This window comes from Mustela erminea, chromosome 1 (genome assembly GCF_009829155.1).
Source record: "Mustela erminea isolate mMusErm1 chromosome 1, mMusErm1.Pri, whole genome shotgun sequence".
Lineage (NCBI taxonomy): Eukaryota > Metazoa > Chordata > Mammalia > Carnivora > Mustelidae > Mustela > Mustela erminea.
The window spans coordinates 181,874,329-181,890,231 of record NC_045614.1 but is presented as its reverse complement, the minus strand read 5'-3'; the positions used below and the strand labels follow the sequence as shown (position 1 = coordinate 181,890,231).

The following is a 15,903-nucleotide window of genomic DNA, read 5'->3' as shown; positions in this document are numbered from 1 at the left end:
TTATCAGGCTCCCTGCTCAGCAGGGAGTTTTCTTTTCCTTCTCCTCCTGCTTGTATTTGCTTGAGCTCTCTCTCCAATTAAAAAAAAAAAATCACCTAAAATAAAGAAAGAAAAAAGTGTACAGATCACATGAGATAAAGGCTATACTAATGATTTTGCTTTCAGTCTTAACAGCAAAGATTAAGCATTCAGGGTTTTAACCAGAACATTGATGTTATCAGATTTATCTGTATTTTTTTTCTTAAAGATTTTATTTACTTATTTTAGAAACAGAGAGATAGCATGAGCAAAGGGGAGGGTCAAAGGGATAAGGAGAGAGTCCCAAGCAGACGTCACATGTAGAGTGGAATCCAACCTGAGGCTCCATCTTACAACCCTGAGATCATGACTTGAGCTGAAATTAAGAGTCAGATGCTCAACTGACTGAGCCATCCAGATGCTCCTGTCAGATTTATGTGTTGAGAAGACAACTTTGTTTAGTTCTAAAATCAGATTTTAGGGAGACAAAAACTGGCATGAGAGAGAGAGAGAGACCATTCACTATCGCTATAAACTAGATAAAGAAGTAGTTGTGGAGCTATAAGAAAGAAATGAGCAGATTTGAAAACTATTCGGACATAGATCAACCAGAATTAATTAATTGGTTGAAGATAGAAATCCAAGGAAACAGAAGGTGTCTGGTGTATGTAGCTGGATTGAGGCTGGCAGTATCTACAGAACAAGAGATTGCCAGTTAAAGAACATGGAGGTAATGGTTGGAGAGCTGGAGTTCATTTTAGACATGGTAAAGGCACCATGTCTTTTAGACATCTGAGGGGACATGTCAAATGGGTGCTGCATATATTTCAGTGTAGCTTGTGGTACAGATTTGCCTCTAGAATATAAACCTGAGAACAACTGGTTACTACCTAGAATCTAAAAAGATGGGTGTGGCTGAAAGGACCCAGCCAAAATTAACATGAGAACAGATCATGATTCCATTCTTGGTGATCTCAGTAATTAAAGCCTAAATGCAAAAAGACAACAGAACCTGAGAAAGAGTAGCCAGAGATAAAAGAGTTGAATCAGAAACATATGGGGGTAGGGGGACACAGAAAGTGGAGTGTTCTGAAATCTAGCAAACATAATTTGTAGGCATAGAAACTAATCAACATTTTGAATAATTCTGAAGTAAAATAAAAGAACATTGTATCATATCCCTTGATTTCGGTTACTTTAGAGGTTGTTTGGTGGTCTTCCTGATCATTTGTAGAAATACATGCAAAACATATTATTTGCTCTAGCATTTTCTTGTAACTAAAATTCTGTATTTTGGATATAAATGGAATCCTGAATCATGCCTCCAGGGATTATGTGTGATACAAATTCTCACCTTTAATAAATTGCTTAAACAAAAACTGGCAAAGCTAAGAGAAACCGGGTCATATTCTGCTTTCCTCTAACAGCTATCTGTCATTATATATTTTACCTTAATGAAGCAGATACTAGTGGTGACTTGCCCATCTCCCTTTAGCAAACACCATTTTTGTGCACTGAGTTGACGAAGCATGCCAGGGAAATAACCTTCCACCTCCCTTCAGAGTAATCCTCAACCAAACACTAATGAAAATTGGTAAATATTCCTTAAATACTCCTTCCCCTTACTCATCAAGTAAGATAAGTCTGAGGCATGCCCTGTATTGTCTTTCAGAGTTCCAGAATCGAATCCTGATTGCCCATCATGTCATCTGCTCAATAACACATTCTTTATTTACTTCCTTCTCTTCCTGTCTCACATTCCAGTCCTTCCTAATATCACACCCATAAAAGATGTGTCTCAGGGTCTGTTTGTTAGACTTCTGTATTTGTCAGAACAAGACTAATAACATATATATATATATATAGAAAGGAGACTTACTATAAGAAGTTGGCTCACACAGTTATGAAGGTTGCAAATCCCAAGACCTGTAGGCTGAGTTGCCACACTAGAGAACCGGAAGAGCTGATGATTTAGTTCCAGTTTGAGACCAAAACAGGAAAAAAAAAAGCTATCTTCTAGCTTGGAGGCCATCAGACAGGAAGAATTCTTTCCTATTTGGGGAAGGATCAGCTTTTTTGTTTTATCCCAAGCCTTCAACTCATCTGACAAGGCCCACCCGCTTTAGGGAGAGCAATCTGTTTCACTTGGTCTACTGATTTATATTTTGATCTCTTATAGGGGTACCTAGTAGCTCATTGGTTTAAGTGTCTGATTCTTGATTGCAGCTCAGGTCATGATCTCAGGGTTATGGGATCAAGCCTAGGATTGGACTCAGTGCTGGGTATGGAGCCGGCTTAAGATTCTCCATCTGCGTCTCCCCATACCTGTGATCTCTAAATCAATCAGTCAGTCTATCAGTCAAATCTTAACAACAACAACAAAAATTTTATCTCTTACAAAAATACTGTCACTGAAATACCAAGAATAATGTTAAGGCACCCCATGGTGCCTGAGCACCCCATGGTCCAGTCAAGTTGACACAAAATTAACCATTATAGACACCCAAGTTAACACAACTCTCTTCTCTAGAATCACACTTTGTGAGCATTTTTTCTTCCACTTTTTTTTTCCCTCTGGAACTGAATCTTGCTTCTGCTTGTCAGGATGAAATACATTTTGCTATATGCATATATGTTCAAAGTTAAAAAGACAGTAGACCTCATTTTCCAGAATAATTTTGGCTCATACTTGTTACCCTGTATAATTGTTGACATTTCACCTTCACTTTTTGAAGAAAACATTATACAATCACCCTAGTCAGTAACTGATTCCATAAATGTGATGGTGATAATCAAAAAATTGCTGAAGTATAATTTAATCCCTTATTAAACTTTTTTTTCCTATCATTTAAAAAAGTATGATGAAAATGTGTCCTATTTTGTCAAGTTTCCCCCTGCCTTGGGTTATTTCACACTGAAATCTTTACCATAATCTATAAGGAATCCCTATTTGCAACCAGGATATTATTGTTGATTACCAAGAATATATTTTCTTGATTAAAAGATTGAAAAAAAAGTATTAAAAATCTGTAAATAATTTATAAGTATGATGTAAGGTCTTCCACAGGATCCTATTTTACTGTTTGTTATATGACAAGTCTGAATAGTATTTTTCTAAAGTAACCTAAAAGTAACCTGAAAGTTATACTGTTGAAAGACACTTATTTAATTCGTTCAAAATCAGAGTGTGGGTATAACCCCGGGTGGTTCAATTCTTCCATCATCCCTAAGGGAAGGGTGAAAATAATCATGACTGTCTGGAATATGCAGAGCCTATTTTGTTTATTGTTGAGGATGCAGAGGTAAGAGCAGGAAGCTTTTGCATGTTGATAGGAATCCCATGTTGTGTTGGCCACACAACGTCAAGACTAGCAAAGTCTCATAGAGCAGTGAGCATGTTTACATTGTCTCCTTTTTAAAGTTTACTTTCCATTTCTTCTATGAAATAGGTGTCTATGTGTTGATTAAACAGTATTAAATGTGGCACAAAATCTATACATATTAATGTCAAAAAGTATTTTTGAATCCTCTTTTACCAAGGATGATTTTATTTTTAAATCGAAATTTTTAAAAAATTACAATTGTTGCCTTATATATAGCAAAAGGTTAACTTTTAGTAATTTTCTACACAATTATTTTAAATTATTTGCTGACTGTACATTAGAGCAAATAACATGTGCTAAGTGCTGCATTACTGCATTTTCTCTCTTTTTTAAAAGGATTTTATTTATTTATTTGACAGAGAGACAGATCACAAGTAGGCAGAGGCAGGCAGAGGAAAAGGGGAAAGCAGGCTCCCTGCTGAGCAGAGAGCCTATGCGGATGTGAGACTCCATCCCAGGACCCTGAGATCGTGACCTGAGCCAAAGGCAGGGGCTTAACCCACTGAGCCACCCAGGCGCCCCTGCATTCCTACATTTTCAAAAAGATCCTGCATAATGCTTATGAGACAGTAGTTGATCCTGAGTTCTTTGAGGGTTCTTTATTGTGAGTCCTGGTATTCCTGCAAAAGAAAATTGTTGTTATTTAAATGTACATAAAGTCACTTGGCCCATAATAATAGTATTCATAGCCATCTATAAATAGTTGAAGAAACAATTGTATGAAATGCTTGATATTCATCTGAACCACATTTTGCAATTTCAGTTTTATATTCAGATTTCAGAAATAATACTACAGTGGGGTTCATAAGATATTCAGATATTTTTGTTAGTGTTCCATAGACAGGATGGTAGCTTCTTAAAATTGTATATTGTGTTTCACCAAATCTCAGAAATCCCTTGTAAATGTACACCATAATAAGAAAAAGCCTGAACACATACCATGATATACAATTATGAAATATATATGTTTATGTGTATTTAGTGACCTTTCTTAATATTCCTTTTCATTTTTTTTCTAGATACACCTTCAGTTAAGATTATACCATCCACTCCTTTTCCACAAGAAGGACAGCCATTAATTTTGACTTGTGAATCCAAAGGAAAACCACTGTAAGTGATTTAATGAGCACTAAAGTTTTCACTTTTTCCTCCTCTCCTGCTTTGATTTCAGACTTGAACTGAAGAAATCCACTGTTTTTTGTCTTTTCTTGGTGGGCAAAGTGATCTCTAGAACAGAAATCCCCTGAACCATGTCTTCATTAAGTATCTGTGGAAGACTGGTCTTTTACTTTGTCATCTAGTGAAGTTTCTGGGAAGGTTTCCAGCTGTGATTTTTTTCCCTTTTATTTCTAGTAAGATATTTCAACCTGAAAGGAAAGTGGGCTTAATCAGTCACTGTTTACATCATAAGACTGATAGACATTACACATTACTAAATTTAGTTCTCCTATAAAAATCTTTGAAAATACTGAAGCATCCTCAAAATATTCTCAAGTTTTAAAGTTAAAAGGGAAATCATTTTCATAAGAAGGGAAATCACATCTACATTTCTAATGTAGCCCCAAGGAACATAATTTGTGAATGTGAGATGTTTCAACATTTTCAATTATAAAATAATTTCATTATTAGAATATATAGTTCTAATATTTAACTTTTTGACATTCATGTTTATAAACAACTAACTCATAGAAAATCTTTTTTATGCAAAATTCAAGCATAGATTACCGAAATATGCATGACTCAAAGACTATTTGACAGCACCTTGATCTTTCTAATATGGTAACAGTCTAGGTTGTGCTGGAAGTCATTTATTTGATTTTTTAAAAAGCTTCCAATTGTTTTGCAATTTGTTTAAATTTTAATAGGAGGAATTTAATTGTTTTCCATGTAAAACTATATGGGCTAGCTTTTGTGCAAATCAAGTTAAGTTACTAAAAAGTTATTTCTAATAGAAATTTAGATTTCTTATTACTACATAAGGAATTTTTCTAAAAGACCATTAAGGCAGAATCCTGAAATTTGAACTTCTTCAGTTGTATGATATTACAATTTTAACACACTAAATGAATTCACACTTTCTTTATCAAAGTTTTGTTATTTTAAAACTATTTGACTTCCAGTATTATTTTCTAAAGACACAAGCATATAAAGAATATTCAATAAATTAATCCACTGTTTTTCTTCTATCTTTTAAGAAACATTTAAGGCACTTTATACTCTGAAAGGAATAAACTTTTTCATAGTAGCTTACGAAATATATTCTGTACAATTCACTTTCCTAGCTCTTACTTTCTTATAAGATTAAATTGCTTATATAAGACATTTTTCAACTGCAGTATGCTGAGTGTGACTGTGCATTTAGGTATTATAGCTTTAAGAAGAGCTTTTGGCTGCAAGTTCAGTACTCTTTACTAGAAAAAGAAGTATAATAGACTCTACTCAGCTTTAGACATACTAAAATCCTAATTTCCTTAGTCCTGATTCTATGTATCTCACAACAGAATTTCTTGCCTAACTTTTCCTTCCATCCACACACCTGTTGCTTTCACATATTATTTCCCACATCAGTCTGTTCCTCCTCTCTCTCTCTCTATTTGCTTCAGCTTCTATTGTCGTTTTGTTTGTTTGCTTATTTTTTTCCCTCCTCATAATCTCAGAGGTCAGCATATGGGGATGTGAAGGAACATGATCATGATGAAGGCATAGCAAAGGAGTTTTACTTTTACCTTTTCTTCATTGATCTTCCTCAAAGTACATATGTGTACATTTGGAATATGTGTACAACTTATACAATTACATAAGGTTGGGAAACACAAAATTAGAATGATTGGAAATAAATATACCCCTGTTCAAAGAGTATCTAATGACTTGTCAAGGATCTACTCTTTGGTTCCATATCTACTCCCAATAGCAGAAACAGCATTTTGTTTTGTTTTGTTTTGTTTTTTAAAGATTTTAATTTTTTGAGAGAGAGAGAAAGATTGAAAGAGAGAGAGAGAGAACAAGCAGGGGAGGGAGGGAGAAGCAGGTTCCCCGCTGAGGGCGGAGCCCAATGCCACACTTGAATGGGTCCCAGAATCCTGGGATCATGATCTGAGCCAAAGGCAGATGTTTAACCAAATGAGCCATCCAGACATCCCATTAATTCAGATGACCTGAGATCTTTTTATTTATTTATTTTTTAAGATTTTATTTGTTTGAGAGAGAGAGAGGGGTAGTGAGAGACAACCTGAGTAGGGGGAGGGGCAGAGGCAGAAGCAGGCCCCTGAAGTGGGACTCTACCCTAGGACCCTGGCATTATGACCTGGAAGAAAATAGATGCTCAACTGACTGAGCCACTCAGGCACCCTAGAAATGGCTTTTAATTTATGTGAATAATTAACTTGTGAGGTCTAGGTAGTTAGATCTTCAGGTAGTCCATTCTCCTCAGTTCAAATGTGGTTGAATAGATGTGTTTTATTGTGGGTCTCTGTTTCAGCTACCTAGGAATAAGTTTGGATGTGTGATATTCCTCTGCACAGCAGATGAATGAAAAGTGCAGTAGCCTCTCATTTGTTTCTTTCTTTCTTTTTTTTTTTTTTAAGATTTTATTTATTTGACAGAGAGAGAGAAATCACAAGTAGGAAGAGAGGCAGGCAGAGAGAGATAGGGGAGGAAGTAGGCTTCCTGCGGAGCAGAGAGCCCGACATGGGGCTCGATCCCAGGATCCCGGGATCATGACCGGAGCCGAAGGCAGAGGCTTAACCCACTGAGCCACCCAGGCGCCCCTCATTTGTTTATTTCACTTAAGAATACAAAGGTTCCAGAAGTTTGGGGAATATAACATGTTACCTTTGTCAGAAGGATCCTGACTAATATCACTGTAAAGGAAATAAACAAAATAAGAAAGACCCCTTATTTTATGGAAATCTAAAGCTGCTCAGCAATGTTCCCCAAATTTCCTTTATTTGTCCAGGTTTAAAATGGATGACTCGAGATTTGCGCTCAGTTCAGTCATTGCCCCAACCTTACGTTCTTTCAGCTATTTTTCTGCCACTTCAGTTGTTGAGACTAAATTGTTCCTTATGTAAGACAAAGTAACTTTTGAAAAATCATCTGGCACTGAAGATGAGCCCTGAAGCCTGCAGGTGGAAAAGTGGCTAGTCCTAAGAAATGTTTTACTGTTGCCATCCGCTTTTATCAGGCTTTTTTCTACATGTGTGCCCTTTCTGAAAACTTGCCAAATTCCTAACCAACTGACCATATCTAGCAGGAAGTTATAACCATACTAAAAAAAAAAAATCCCTAATTATCGTATCTTCTGGTGATTACTTTATAAGCTCCATAAGGGTTAAAATGATCATTCTATTCTGTTTTTATCCGGGTAGTTCCCAGTGTTACATTCTGTATGCCACCATCTACGAATAAATGGGTATTAACTGATTCTCTTGTATACTCATTTGCAATTTTCTTTTTATCATTTTCTTTCTTTGTAGATTGCCAGGCCATTGACGTTATAGAAATAGCTAACGTCTTTGATTCCTTCCTGCCTTTAGATTACTGTTTCTCTTCTGTTCTTCCTGATCATTTTAAAATCCACTCTTCTGCATTCTCAAAGTAACTATCATTTCTAGTAAATGAAAGCATTAACCTCTTTAAAGACAGTGTAATTCCTTGCCTCTCTTTAGTTTTATTCTGTCTCCAACAGTGCCAGATGAGGCAGACAGGACAAAAAACAAGGGAAGACCGAAAAGAAATCATTGGATTTTCCCAGAAGGAAATCTTACTGATCATAAAGAAAACAGTCTCACTAGAGCAAAGAGAACAGAAGGCAAATTGAAATGGATTAATCAGGGAATTAGTAGGTGGTGGGAAAGTAAAGCACATGGAAAGACTACCCATTTCAGAAGATGAATCATGAAAAGTGGAAAGGAATGAGAAAAGAAATGCATGCCAAACAGAAGTTAAAAAAAAAAAAAAGAGCTAGTGTCCATATTTTAAGAAAAGATAAAAAAAAATCCTAAAGAATAGGACTGAAAATGTAGTATGTAATATCACATATACCCAATGGGCAGGTCCAAATTTCCTGTCTTACTCTGGTAATCACGGTCAAAGTTCTGCTCTATTACTTTACAGCTATTACACCTGATTCCCCATTTTGTTATTTTGAAACCACTGAGAAGCCACACCATGGCTTAGCTTCCAAAGGGCTATCCAAACACTTACTTTCCACCATCTTTTCCATTTGTCTGATCCTTCTTGAATGAGCAGGTGAAAATCAGAAATGGATAATGGATAATGGATTATGATTCCTTTTCTTCTCGTATCTTTAATCCATGATCAAATCCTCATTGTTTCTTAAAAAGTATTTCCCTGGTACATAATTTCCTGAAGAATGAACTATTCACAGTTACTAGGCATATGGATAGTAGGCAAAATGACACCACTGTCTTTTGTATAAATCATAAACCGATGGCATGGTTCAACTTGTACTGAGACTCGTGCCCCTAACCTGCCCTCCTCTATGCTAATGTTGTTTTCCTTGTTCTAAATGTGAGGGCCCCAGTGACTGTTTATGAACAATCATGCTTTATTTGCCTGCTTTGGACTGAAGCCTTTTGCTATTTTCCTGTGGAACAGCTGCATATCTTGGGCCAGGACCAAATTGTTCCACTTGACATTACTATAGAGGCATTGTATTCTTTCCTTAAAAGAGAGATTACTGTACATGTCTGTCTATTGTTTTAATTTTAGTTTAAAGTGAGGACAGAGCTAATGCCAACCACTTTTCTTTCAAGTCCCCAGAGTTTTTGCAACCTTCTTCTTTCTTTGGCTGAATTCCCAGACAGCTTTCAGGCAGCAGCATTCTCCATTTATAGAAGTAGAGAAAGAAAAAAGCTGTTACATTAAAGTCATGACCTTAAAAGGTGTGGGGTTGCCCTCACATGCTAGAGCTAAAGAATCATCATTCATTTTAATCAAATGTTTAACGCTTTGTAAATTTACTTCAGAAAAGCTATGGGACACTTCCAGTCAAATAAATGTAGATTTGGCATTTAATCTGTAAAATAAAATAATGATAGGTCTCGATAAACTTCTCAGTGTATGCAGCATGATTTTTGTATTTTACTTACTATTTTACCTCTTGGTAACCACAGTTATTCTCATGTCTTGGCATAAATCTAGTATACATAATTGCATAGCACATAACATGCCTTGTTCTGTACAAGAAGAAAGATTTTGATATTTTAGGAAGACAGATCACATACCATATAACAACCTACCGGTAAGGAGTTCTAGTGGAACAATTATGCATCCACTTTCAAAATGATCAAGAATTTGAGAAGAAATCTGTTAAGAACATATTGATATATTTGATGCATTTTCTTATTAGTATAATAGAGATTAAAAAAACGAGTTGCAAATTATTATATCAAGTCCATTTTCTCAGGCTAAGATGACCTTTTTACAAAGCACAGGTTATTTACTAACTGTCAGACATTCTAATCACAGCCAGAAGAAATGACAAAATAAACCGAGTTAAACAAGGGAAGTTATCATCCATAATGAAATGTTTTAGGCCAAAACAGGACAAACGCAAATTTTGAAAGAAGAGCAGTGATTGATAATAATAGCCGTTTCCTATCATTTGACCTAATGCATAATAGATGTTAATTACACAACAGTTATTTCTCTCGCGATTTATGTTATAGAAAGCTATGGAGTTCATCATCAAGGTCTGTGCTTCTGTTCAGATATAATTCCTATGCAGCCATGTTCTGGGGCACCGAGAATTGTGTGGCACATTAGAAAGAGAAATACAAAACTAGGCTTGAATTATAAATCTGTGGATATCTGTAGTCTGAGTCAACTTGAGCAAGTCACTTAACTACCTGAGGTGTTTTATTTTTAATTAATAAATTATATTTTTTAGAGCAGTTATAGGCCCATAGTGAAACTGTGGAAAGTACCGAGTTCCCATATATCCCCATCACCACACATGCACAACACACCCCACTAGGAACAGTCCACACAACAGTGGTGCCCTTATTACAAACCATGGACCTACAGGAATCCATTGTTCTTACCACAAAGTCCACAGTTTACATTAGAGTTCAAGCCCATTTACCAAGTCTTTTTTTTCTTTAAAAATAAAATAAAATCTAGTGAACAAACTGTTTTAAAGATAAATGACTATGTATTTGAAATTTCTCTAAGTAACTTCATAGTAAATAATAACCATGAGGATGACAATAAATTATAATTTTGTCAAAGAGTTATATACAGTCTATCTCACCAAGTTTTAAACTTGGGAGTCTTAATTGTATATTTAATACATATGCAAATTTTGGACTGCTATGGCCATCCTGGAAATTGAGTTCTCATCTCAAATTTCTTCCACGGCTCTGAAATCCAAAGTTGCAAGCAGAATGAACACAGAATTATCTGTGACTTTAAAAACCATGTTTGAACAGCAAAGATATCCATGCTAAAGTCATGGCAGAACTGATTGAACAACATGGTTATTTTAGTTGCGGTTACACAGTAATAATGAAGTGCTAGAAGAGAGTCAGAGGCATGAACCCCTGTCAGGGGTAAAATATAATATAGTGAGAAATGGGAAACTGGAAAATACTGGAAAATGGGAAACTGGAAAAAACTGGAAAAAACTGGAAAAATATAATATAGTGAGAAATAGGGAAACTGGAAAATACCTGTCAGGGGTAAAATATAATATAGTGAGAAATGGGAAACTGGAAAATACTGAGCCATAGAAGCAGCACCTTCATAGTGTTAAGGTAGAGAAAGTTTTAGAATATTTGGAAAGGACTCAAAGGGGTAGAAAATGAGTTTGGTCCCACAAACATGGACAAGGCTACACTCTAGAGCAGCTCTCCTGGAATGGAAGAGCCATGTTAGCAAGTTTTGACAGAAGGCCAAAGGAGATCTAAATACCTTTACACAACCAAAACTGAATGAAAGGCATACCCCATGGGTGGTTGACAATGCAGGGTCTGCAATGTGTAAGACCTTGTTTTGATATAGTTTCCCAATTTTTTTATGATTATTGTCTTATTTAAACTACACAACTATCTTGTTGGAAAAGGCTTGCAGACTTACAATCATTTCTAGTTTTTAAATGAGGAAAATAAGTTTTATGGAGATTGTAGAATCTTTTCCAATCACCCAAGTGATAAGTGGTAGAATTGAGATTACAAACATGTTTTTAAAAAAATTATGGGGTGCCTATGTGGCACAGTGAAGTGTCTGACTCTTGGTTTTGGCTCAGGTCACTTTTAAGATTGAGCCCCTTATGGTGCTCTGCACTCAGTGGAGAGTCTGCTTGAGATTCTCTCTCACCCTCTGCCCCTCTCCCCACTCTAAAAATAAATAAATAAATCTTTTTAAGAATGTTTAAAAATAAAAAATAAATAAATAAAATTTTAACAACACTGATGATTATGTTTTCTTATTTACCCAGTGTTTTCAGTTCTCCTATTTTATTGATTTTTCACAATAACCTGGTGAAGTTGGCAAGAATGAGAGAGTTCCTTTCCAACCAGTAGGAAAGGCTATATTTTAATCAAATATGTAAAAAAAATGTATTTTATAAATCAATTACCACTTAGGTAAGCCTAAACCTGTTAGAATATCTAAATATTATCTAAAGAGTTTCTAAATATATCTAAATAATTCCTGACTAGATTTTATGATTAGGTGTATAATAACTATTTTATTATTACATATATATATTTATAGATTTACTTATTTGATAGAAAGAGAAAGTAAGAGAGAGAGCATAAACAGTGGAAGCATCAGACAGAGGAAGAGAGAGAAGCAGGCTCCCAACAGAGCAGGGAGCCCAATGTGGGACTTGATCCCAGGACCTTGGGATCATGACCTAAACCAAAGCCAGACACTTAACCACTTAACTGACTGAGCCACCCAAGTACTCAGTGTTTCATATGTATATATACTTATTTATATATATATATATATATGCATGTATACGTGTGTGTGTATAACCAGATTATATTCTTAATTTGATGTATCTTTAAAACGATTAAGATTGCATGTTCCAGCTACAAAATAATACCAATGCAAATGTAAAAACCAATGCGGTGAAATACAATGTGAAGCCTTAGAGGGTAAAAGCAGGAGGTTAAAAGAAAACAATCCTCCAAATTATGTTTTTTTGTTAAGTATTATGCTTATGATATCACCAAAATAATTGGTGGAATGAACATAATAAGGGTCCTTACCATTTAGAATCTCTCAAAATGTCAGTCCTTGGTATAAAAAATTTTATAGGCCTTTAGATTGTTTTTTGTGGTTTGTTTGTTTGTTTGTTTTGATTATTTGGCTGTGTGTGTGTGTGTGTGTTTTGTTTGTTTCCCGATATGTAGAAAACTCAAAATTGTCTTAATTAATTAATTAAAAGTTAAAGGCAATAGAGCCAATTTCTTCTATCATGTTTTTAAAGTTATAATATTGGGGGATTAATTCTAAGTTTTCATAATTAAAAAAATATATATATATGTGCATGTGCTGTCCTTCCCATAGGAGTTTCTGTTCTGAGGCCCATATGGTCTTTTGCTTCCATCGCATGGTTTCAAAATTTAATCACACATCGACTCTCCGGAAACACACAAGTGGTTATCTTGGAAATGAGACTGAATATATTTGGTTTTGTTTTTGAAACAAGAAGCTGACTCTTGGTAATCTCCACTGCTGTTATTTAGGCTGGGCATCTGTGGTGTGTTGGGCACTCAATCATTTTCAATTAAATGTTCCTATGTCTTGCAAAAGTCCCGTAAGAGCTTACAGAACCACGATTATAGATCCATAGAGGAAATGTATTTCTTGAACATTTCTAGGTAAGCAGTTTTCTTACAACAAAAAGCCAATTATTTTGAGGGATTATGTAAATGTTCAGCAGGAAACTCTAACACAAAAATGTCTCACTATGGTTAAGGCACCATTGTGGAATGACACTGTTTTATATGTTGACAAGATTTTCAAGATGTGTACTTTTGGACACATGAGTTTAAAAATCTGTATTTTTTAATGTAGTTTTTTAAAGATTTTATTTATTTGATAGAGATCACAAGTAGGGAGAGAGGCAGGCAGAGAGAGAGGGGAAAGTAGGCTCCCTGCCAAGCAAAGAGCCCGATGTGGGGCTTATTCCATGACCCTGAGGTCATAACCTGAGCCCAAGGCAGAGGCTTTAACCCACTGAGCCACCCAGGTATCCCTGTGTTTTTGAATAAATTAAATATGAGGTTATATCCTGGCATTTACTCTTTATTTAAAGATATATAAATATTGCATGCATGTTTATGTAAAAACAAGTCATCAAAATGGTAATTGTAGGAAAATTATAGAAACAAAAATCACTCTTAACATGAAAAAATCTGAAATACTATACCTCATCCTTAATTAAAGAAAATATTAACCCTTTGCTGAACAAGTGCTATTCAATAAGACTTGTCTTTTATCCTTGCAGGTTTTTTTCTGTAATATATGTCATAACGTTAGAACTAACATCTACCCCTCTGGTGATCACCAGTCAACTAAGAAGTAGATTATTCTGTGCCTGTGTTAAATATTTTGACATGACTTTTGTATAATATATGAAGGAAACAAAATGTGGAAACTAAAATTAATTCAAAATCACTGTAGGTATTTGGTGGTATTTCAATTAATGGTGAAGCAGATTTTTTTATTTTTAACTTAGCAAAGTATCCAAGCCATTCAAAATATTCGCACTTCAGGAAAATAAACCTTTAGAAATACTTTTCAGTTGTAATAAATTCATTTTCCTTAGAACTCTTCTTCAAAGGTGTCTTTGCCATTCAAAGACATTATATAATATATATATATAAAATCAGTTGAATTTTATATATATACATATATATATGTACATAGTCTTTGGCCTATAGTCTCTAAAGTATTTGTATATATGTACGTATATATATATATACAAATACTTTAGAGACTATAGGCCAAAGACTATTGGAGTAATAAGAGCATATTTGAGACAAGAAATCCAAAAACACAGAAAAATATCAGCTTTCTCCTTTTGAGGGAAATGTAGAAAAATAAATATCTTTCTCCTTTGAAAATAAAAAGTCATTCTAGGGGCACCTGTGTGCCTCAGTTGGTTAAGCAACTGCCTTTGGCTCAGGTCATGATCTCGGAGTCTCAGATTCGAGGTCTGAATCAGAGTCCCTGCTTGGCAGGGAGTCTGCTTCTCCCTCTTACCCTCCCCCTTCTCACGCTTTCTCTCTCTCAAATAAATAAAATCTTAACAAAACTAAAAAGAAAAAGTCATTCTATAAAGGATACTAAGAAGCAGTCTATATGTACTTTATCAGTTAGATTCTAAATTAATTTCAAATATTCGTTATCAAATAGAATTTCTATATGCTAGTTAGTTCATGGGTTTTTATTATGTTTTAGTTTTATAAAATCTATCTTCTGTGAAGATAAGTGCTCATTCACATATGTGATTTGTATGGTAAAACTCTTTTATTTCATTTATTTATTTATCTAATTGAAGCATGGGTGACATACAACATTATGTTATTCTCAGGTGTACAACATAATGATTGAGCATTTATATACATTATGAAATGCTCAACACAAAAAGTGTACTTACCATCCAACACCATACAAAATTGTAATATTATTTATTGTACTTCCCATACCATACTTTATATTCTGTAACTATTTTATTTATAACTGGAAATGTGTACTGCTTAATCCCCTTCACCTATTTTGCTTGAGGAATATAAACCTTTAGAGGAATTTCCCTACACCTTTCCCCTCTGAAAACCAGTTTTCCCAGTCCCATTTATTAAAAGACTATTTTTCCCCATTGGGTATTCTTGCATCCTCTGTCATAGGTTAACTGACCAGGCAAGCTTGGTTTCTTTTTAGGATCCTTTTCTGTTCCATTTTTCTATGCATCTGTTTTTGTGCCAGTACTGTACTGTGTTTTGTTTATTATATTTCTGTAGGGTAGTTTCAAATCTGAGAATGTGATACTTCCAGTCTTGTACTTCTTTCTCAAGATTGCTTTGGATAATTGGGAGTTTGTTTGTTTGTTTGTTTGTTTTTTGGTTCCATACAAATTTTAGGATTATTTGTTCTAGTTCTGTGAAAAATGCTATTAGTATTTTGATTATGATTATATTGAATCTATAGATTGCTCTGAGTTAATATGGACATTTTAACAGATTAGTTCTTTCAAGCCACGAGCATGGACTATCCTTCCACTTGTATCATCTTTAATTTCTTTTAACAGTGTCTTAAGGTTTTCTGAGTATAGGTTTTTTACCTTTTTTTTTTTTAGATTTTATTTATTTATTTGACAGACAGAGATCACAAGTAGGCAGAGAGGCAGGCAGAGAGGGAGAGAGAGGAGGAAGCAGGCTCCCTGCTGAGCAGAGAGGCCGATGTGGGGCTGGATCCCAGGACCCTGGGATCATGACCTGAGCCGAAGGCAGAGGCTTTAACC

The 15,903-nt window shown here is 35.0% G+C and overlaps 1 protein-coding gene across 3 annotated transcripts in view; it reads left to right on the top strand.

Moving 5' to 3' along the window:
• The window catches only part of CADM2 (cell adhesion molecule 2), a 1,075,448-nt gene that overhangs the window by 947,375 nt on the left and 112,170 nt on the right, over positions 1-15,903 (top strand). For all 3 annotated transcript variants that reach the window (XM_032352192.1, XM_032352186.1, XM_032352199.1), the window contains one exon: positions 4,421-4,511. In XM_032352192.1, coding sequence (XP_032208083.1) covers positions 4,421-4,511 — 91 coding nt within the window. The remainder of the gene's footprint in view (positions 1-4,420; positions 4,512-15,903) is intronic.